Source organism: Bactrocera tryoni, chromosome 4 (genome assembly GCF_016617805.1).
Source record: "Bactrocera tryoni isolate S06 chromosome 4, CSIRO_BtryS06_freeze2, whole genome shotgun sequence".
Taxonomy (NCBI): Eukaryota; Metazoa; Arthropoda; class Insecta; order Diptera; family Tephritidae; genus Bactrocera; species Bactrocera tryoni.
Window position 1 is genome coordinate 76,252,517 of NC_052502.1, and position 7,565 is coordinate 76,260,081.

Below are 7,565 nucleotides of genomic sequence, written 5' to 3' on the forward strand. Positions count from 1 at the left end.
TGTGCAAATTTTCGAAAAGGCGCGGTGGTAAGAGGTATGCGCACAGGTATTAACCGAACATAACTGTGTTGCTAGTTATTTCAGATTTCCAACCGCCATTTTTAAAGTATTATAAATGCTACAAGATACCTTTAATGGGACGATTTCAAAAAATTCCTAAGCCTCCCAAGGTGGATAATAATATTCTACGTTACAGTGTTGTACTTGAAGTGCAATACAGAATATTTTGTCTAACTTGGTGAAGTCCATGAATAAGGTCACTATAATTCAGGATAACCATCGAAAAAATATGGAACAAAGTTCCTTATAGAAACCAATTAAACAGAAATGGCGTCTTAGTTCGCCCCACGAACCGCCTAAAATAGAATCAGACTCATGCTTTATACTAGTCGAGAGTCACGATACGACGGGTTGGCATGAACTCACACCCTATTAATCGCACCTTGATTGTGACAGACTCGATCTCTTTGGAAAAGACGAGATAGCTCCGAGGGGTTCACGTGAATATACATCATTTTAGGCGAACCTTAATTAAGACAGATCGGTCTCCTTTGGATAAGACGACATGGCACCGGCGACTTCGCATGAACTCACTACCTTTTAGTCGTCTTTGAATAAGACGAGTTATCTCCGACGGCCTCTCATGAACTCACTCTCCTTAGTTGAACCATAACTAAGGCAGATGGGATCCCATTGTATAGGATGAGATAGCAACGACGGCTTTGTCTTTTAGTCGAAACTTAATTAAGATGGATCAGATCACTTTGGATAAGACGAGATAGCTCCGACGAACTCACTTTAGATAAGACGAACTCGCAAACTTTCAGCCTAGCCTCAATTAAAACAGATCGGACCTCTTTGGATAAGACAAGATAGCTCCAACAGGTTCGCAAGAACTCACACCCTTTTAGTCGAACCAGACCTCTTTGGATAAGACGAAATAGCTTTGAAAAATCCGCAAGAACTCGCACCCTTTTAGCCGAACCTTAATTTAGACAAATCGGACCTCTTTGGATAACCCTAGATAGCTCCGCTGTTTTTAGTAACTTCTTATACTGGAAAAAACCGTACACTACAGATTGAAAATATCTGATGTAGGATGTTGACAGATGAAAGACAGAAGCGGCAGCTCAGATCATGCAGTTTTAATAACTTACTACCGAAAGGAAGAAAATGGAAAACCAGAGAAGCGAGGTGATGATAGTTACGCAGTTAGACTTCTTGAATTCTGACTACTTTAAATTGATTCCCAACAGGAAGCTTTCGCGAGCTCGGAATCTCTAACGACGGATGGACTGTTAATGAAGTAACTTCCGATGACATTGATAAAGAATGCTTTCATTCAGTCCGCAAAAGCGTTCGAGAGAACACAGCTTTAGAGTTGATTTTCTTTACTTTTGAAATAAAATTATGATAAATTTAATATAAAATGACCGTAATTTAAACAATTTCCAACTGATTTTGATCTAAATTAGGCAATTAAAGTATGTATAGTTGGCTCAAAATGCTCTGACCTCACAAAGTTTATTAATAGAAGTGATTGCGTCGAGATAGCGAAGCTCAATTTATGACTACGTTTGCAATATAATTGACACTTATTGAACTGAAGAAGAGCATAATGAATAGTCAACACGACGCTGACGTCGTACTTGAACACACTCGACAAACCGCAACAGCACAGTGACGAAATTGTAGTTGCAAGGGTGTACTTGTCTTAATTAGACACTTCAAAAACTTCGATTTTATTGAAACTCAAATTAATAGTGACACGAAATTTACGTTTATAGGTCAAATAAATATGCAAAGAGGATATGGCAAGCGAAGGGGCATTGACAAAAACAATACTAGCAAAATTATAATGGCTGTTATGGCAGCAACACTGGTACTACATGTAGTAAAATAATTAAATTATTACCTCTTGTCATTCGCTGACAACTCCCCAATGAACCGTTCAACAAGATGGCCAATAAATGAATGGAGGACACTCCAACAGTCGAACAAAGCGAACGGTAGTAACAATAATAATATGGTTGATTGATTTTGGGCCAATCTGCTGTTGCTGCTAGGGGCCCCATTTCCTTGTGTGAACGGAAAAATATTTAACAAACTCTAAGTCACAGAGCTAAGCGACTCTCAAGAGCAACTCTTTACGTCTGAAAAACTTTCGGAAGTTCGAATATTATCTTCCAAACGCGTAGCTCTCGGCTGGGGGTTGTACCCACGAACCGCCAGGCGGCAGTTATGCACTTAATTCACACGGCAACGGCAGCTTTGTCAACAATAAGTTCACTGAGGAAGTAATTCTACAATGAAATTCGAGTTGTAAGCGTTGTGCCGCTGCCGTTAAGCAGTTGTATGCCCAGGCACACGGTTAAGCCTGCTTCGCGTGTGGATAAATGTTGAACAAATGATTGAATAATGTTCAATTAAAATTGCGCCGAGACCCGGTCGCAGTATTGGCGTTAAATAATTTAATTGAACGCTTTTCGCGCATTCATAAGGGAAGTCTACTGATAATTATGAGGAATGTTATGCGAGAGCTCCTTGGATGGGAGATTGTAGAAGATGTTGTATGATTGATAATGTTTTAATACGCAAGTAAAATGCTCGGGAACCGCAAAATTGACAATACTTGGACGAATTCACTTATAATTGATTCATACCGCACGGATAGGGTTAAAAAATGGCAGAATTTCTTGTGGTTTTGTTGAAATATGGCAGAAAATGGTTCCTAGGTTGGAGCTTGTCTAATAATAAAAATTAAAGTCTTCCCCACGATTTAAATATATCTGGTTAAGTCATCAGAAGTAAATCAGACATAGAGAGAACTTATCTACTTGAGTACTAATGCATTGCAAAGCCTGGAAGAGCAATGTTTTAGAGTTATCAGAGCTTTAAACTTTCTCTAGAAGTTATTTTTATACTGAAAGCCGAAATGTAATCAGCCCTGTGAGATTCTTTATACTATATTCTAGATTGTAAGTGCTTGATGAACTGCAGGGAAGCAATTCACACCAAAACCTCTACACCACATCTGTATGAATAGCAAATATTGGATACCATAAGCAATCAACCTGACGTCATCTAAAGTTTTCAATAGCAATAAACTGGATCTTACAAAATTCTGTTAGAACTGGACTATTTATCGAGCAAGAGCTAGCGACATTCCAGATCAACAGTTTCTCTACACTAATAACGCGAGTTTTTTCAGATATCAAAAGAGTGATCGCTGGGAGAAAATTTCATTAATTTTAGAGGCCAACATATAAAAGGCGAATATATAGTTCGATACAACGGATTCGAATAAGAGACCATGTGATCTTTTGACTGTCAGCTATATACGAACTAACAAGAACTTGCTCGACTCGCGCACTTCTTAATTGCGTACCATCACCTACTGATATTCACCACAGGCATATCGCTACAACAACAACAGAGTTGATTGACCGACGCTTGCTTGATTTTGCGAGTTTAACTGCGTGAGACTGACACAGCAACGCGTTATTATCAAAATATTTTCGTTCTTCCTGTACGCGCACATAAAAATTGGCAGAGCAGAGGCACGAATGCATTTCTTATTAAACAAGTTTCAAGCGCAGAAAAGCGCAGTGTAACTGCAACTACGTGAGAGTAATATCGAAAAAAACACACGCGTGCGGCGCAAAATTTTGCGCAAATACAATGTTTATAACAAAATTGAATTTTGTAATAATAACGGTACTCACCTGTTCTGTAGCGGCCGGTTCGCGCATACTCGGGCTCTTCGCCACATATTCCAAATCGCATATGCTGCTCCATTGCACCGTCGCCGAGCAGTTGGCGCGCGTCGGACACGACGTCACCGTGATTGGTGTTATTGAAAATGTTTATCCGAATGCCACATACAAATATATACACTTACAACTGCCGGATGGAGGTATTATAGATGACAAAACGCTAAATAGTCTGATTAATACTCGGCACTCGTTTGTAAAGAGCTTGTTTGTCACAACCGCAGAATACTTGCGCATGGCTAATGAGACGCTGTGGCAGCCGAAAATGCGTGAGTTTTTAAGTGAAAATCATGCGAACGCATTTGATCTTCTGCTCTTCGCTTATGTCATGAACGACTTCCAGATGGGCTTGGCGGCGCATTTTCAATGTCCCATTGTGGTTTTGTGGGTAGTGCGACCGGCATTGCAAGTCAACGGTCTTGTTGGTAATCCGCTAGAAATGGCATATGTACCGAACATATCCAGTCATCTTCAGCAGCCGATGGAATTTCTGCAAAGAGTGAAAAACTGCATTACAACATGGCTAGAGTCTGCGTTAATGGCGTATCTGGACTACCGCACGCAACAATTATATGAGTAAGTACAAGAAATGGGAGTTAAAGGCCTAATAATGAGACGTGAAATGTAAGAGTTTGCAGAAGAAATATAATATAGGCAGATCGTCAATTTGAGCGCGTTAATATTGGTTAGTCGAAAAAGTCTTTTCGTATTTAGTCAATAGAGCCAATAATATAACGTCCGTTTCGCTCTCTAATTGACCTTGCGATATGTTGCTTCTGTATAGCTTCCGCCACCCTTCGAAAGTACATTGACCTCATTAGAAATACGCATTTTCATAACCCAACCTTTCTTCTCTCCTTATAAGAGGCTTGACTATGAGGTAGTTCAAATTTACACACACACATATAAAACCGCTTAGACATACACTTATTTAAGCAGCAGTAATTTATCTTTACATCGAAATCCGTAACTTATTCCTTTTTACGACTTAAGTTTTACTAAATAGAATCGACTAATTTTGTAAACCACTGTACTTTGGAGCCACCGCACTATATGTAAATGATAACACGCCAGTGCCAATAACTCAATAAACAATTACAAATATATGTATACTTGTATGTATATACATGCAGTCAGTATGAAACTTGCTGAGTCACGTCGAAGCATACTTATCGCCAATACTTTCACTGGTTTACCTAAGGTCATAACAATTTTGTTTTTTCTGCTTACAATTTACTTGCTTTGGCATACGTCAAACAGATTATGTGCTACAATCTACTTAAAAATACAATAGTCAACGTGAAATATGTTGAGTCATAATCCCACCTCTTGCATTTCAGACCGAGCCAGACAGGTTCTAATCTATAATTTTTTAGATAACATGGCTAGTGGAAGAAACAAAGTCTTCAGTGTTGGTGGTTTACATACTTGTGTAGACCACCGTATTTGGAGCTGATAAACTATTTGCAAAAAATAGCAACGAGACGAAAATATCTTAAAGATAACACGGCAAGTGCCGCTGAGTACTAAATACCGAAATATGTATATACTATAGTATAGTCAGTACAGAGCTGTGTCGTCTGGAAGCATTCTTATCACCGATTCCTTTTCATTTTTTTTAGATAAGGCCATGACCATCAATTTTTCATCTCTTTATGCGTCAAGTTCATTGGCATTCGGCAAATAGTTTATGTGCTCCAGTCTATTTATATGCAACGAGTTGCAAAAAGTTCACGAGCTCTAATCTATATTGAATAAGAATGAGTTGCCAATGTGGAAGGAGACAGACAAGGTTTTTAAAAACTTCGTGATTGCCGAATGAAATGAATACCTTAAGTTGAAACGAGTTACGGCACTTCTATTGAGAGTGTACTGTGCTTGAAAGTAATGGACTATCTGACTGAAGAAATTTTAGAAATATCCACAACTCTGCATTCATGTTAGGTCGTCTTCGATGAGTTGTACATTTCAACCAAGTTCAAAAAGAAAGCAGCTTTTCCTCACCTTTGTAGTCCAGCTTGCAAGAGAAAGTTAATAGCTGAAGCTATTTTAAGAACAAGACTTAAGATTAACAAGGCACAGGCAAACGAGAAGCAGTTAAAACAGCAAGAGGCAGAAGACCCGAAATACGAGTATAGATGAAACTTCTTTTCAGAATGAATGCACATTGTTGCATATAAAAGCGTACACTACTTCGGATAGTTAGAGAACCGACGGTGCAGAAATATGCATGTATTTTCAACCATATATGTATGTAGTTACCCAAAAAGAATTACATATCTGCATCTTAGACTCTCTACTTCTTTTTCGAACAAAAACATTTATGCTATAAATATACTAAGCCAAACATACAAATGCTTTCTTTGTTCACTATTATCTTCGATTCGCGATTCAGTAAAGAAAACTCTTAAACTCTATCAGCAAAGCTGCTCTTATCACAAACACACCAACTAAAGCAGAGTTCATAGTAAGAAGAAATGACTCAACCGCAACAATGTCTAGTTTATTGCAAGCCTTGAACTGAAGTAGATCTTTAGTGTGCACCACAGGATGAACAACGCGAAGTTATTATTAATATTTTTCACTATATCAGCGCCAGTCCGACTGGTACCGGTAGCGGATGCTGCCCGCATACTCGGCTTCTTTTCGACCGGCACCAAATCACATTTGCTCATACACTGCAGCATTGCCGAACAGCTGGCACGCGCTGGTCACGAGGTTACCGTAATTGGCATTACCGAAAATGTTTACCCAAATGCTAGCTACAAACACATAAGACTACAGCTCAGCGATGTCAGCGTGGAGTATGCGAAAACTTTGTTCGATGTGGTTAATGGGCGTATGTCCTTTCTGAAGACCGTCACAGTGCGAATGCGTCAATATATGAACAGAGCGGATGAGATCATGCTGCATCCATGGATGCGTGAGTTTTTGCGTAACAGTCGTGCCGGCGATTACGATTTGTTGCTCTTCGGTTTCCTTATGAACGAATATCAAATTGGTTTAGCTGCACATTTTCGTTGTCCCATTGTCATGACCTGGGTGATACAGCCAGCTCTACAAATCCATCGATTTGTAGGAAATCCCCAACAGTTGTCGTACGTACCATCATTTATCAGTGCTTTCAAACAACCTATGGATTTTATGGAACGAGTGAAGAACTTTTTGGTAACGCAATTCGAGCAAAACGTGTTAGTGCCCTATTTGGATTACAGCACACAAAAGTTATATGAGTAAGTTATAAAGTTAAGGCCTATATTACGATCCTCATAAACTCATAAACCCAATATAATTTTCTTGATACAAGAGTTGTTATGAAGTTTCTACGAGAGACTGAGCACATAAATGAATTTAGATACAATACGTAGGTTGCCTTTTAGATTTCGGGATTTGTCACCACAGTGTTGCTATCTGGCAACTGTCAATTGACAACTTTATCGTAAAGAACATTTTGATATACGAGCGCTATTTGTGTTTTTTACAGTAACTCAAAATATTCATCATGGCCAAAATGAAATTAAATCGCGAGAATTTTCGTGCGATTAGTTTTTACAACTTTCGGCGAGAATTAGCTCAGCAACTTAATTTAATTTTTGGTGATGAAGTTCTATCTAGGACCACTATTTCACGATGATAATGAATGCAATCCAGGTCATACATCACTCCAAGGCGTATTTCATAAAGGTAGACCAAAATCAGTTATTGTTCCGGAAACTATTGATGCTGTGCTCAAAGTAATGTTGCCATCTGACCTATGGTGTGACAGAGGCCATCACAGGCATTAGATGAACC

At 38.9% G+C, this 7,565-nt stretch overlaps 2 protein-coding genes across 2 annotated transcripts; both read left to right on the forward strand.

Annotated features, from left to right (window-relative positions):
- Positions 1 to 3,681: 3,681 nt before the first annotated feature.
- On the forward strand, positions 3,682 to 4,353 carry LOC120774690 (UDP-glycosyltransferase UGT4-like). The gene has a single exon (XM_040104420.1). The coding sequence runs from the start codon at positions 3,682 to 3,684 to the stop codon at positions 4,351 to 4,353; it is 672 nt and encodes a 223-aa protein (XP_039960354.1).
- A 1,970-nt stretch (positions 4,354 to 6,323) lies between these two features.
- Positions 6,324 to 7,010, forward strand: LOC120774691 (UDP-glucuronosyltransferase 2A2-like). Its single transcript, XM_040104421.1, has one exon. It carries the CDS (start codon positions 6,324 to 6,326, stop codon positions 7,008 to 7,010), a length of 687 nt encoding a protein of 228 aa, XP_039960355.1.
- The last annotated feature ends 555 nt before the right edge of the window (positions 7,011 to 7,565 follow it).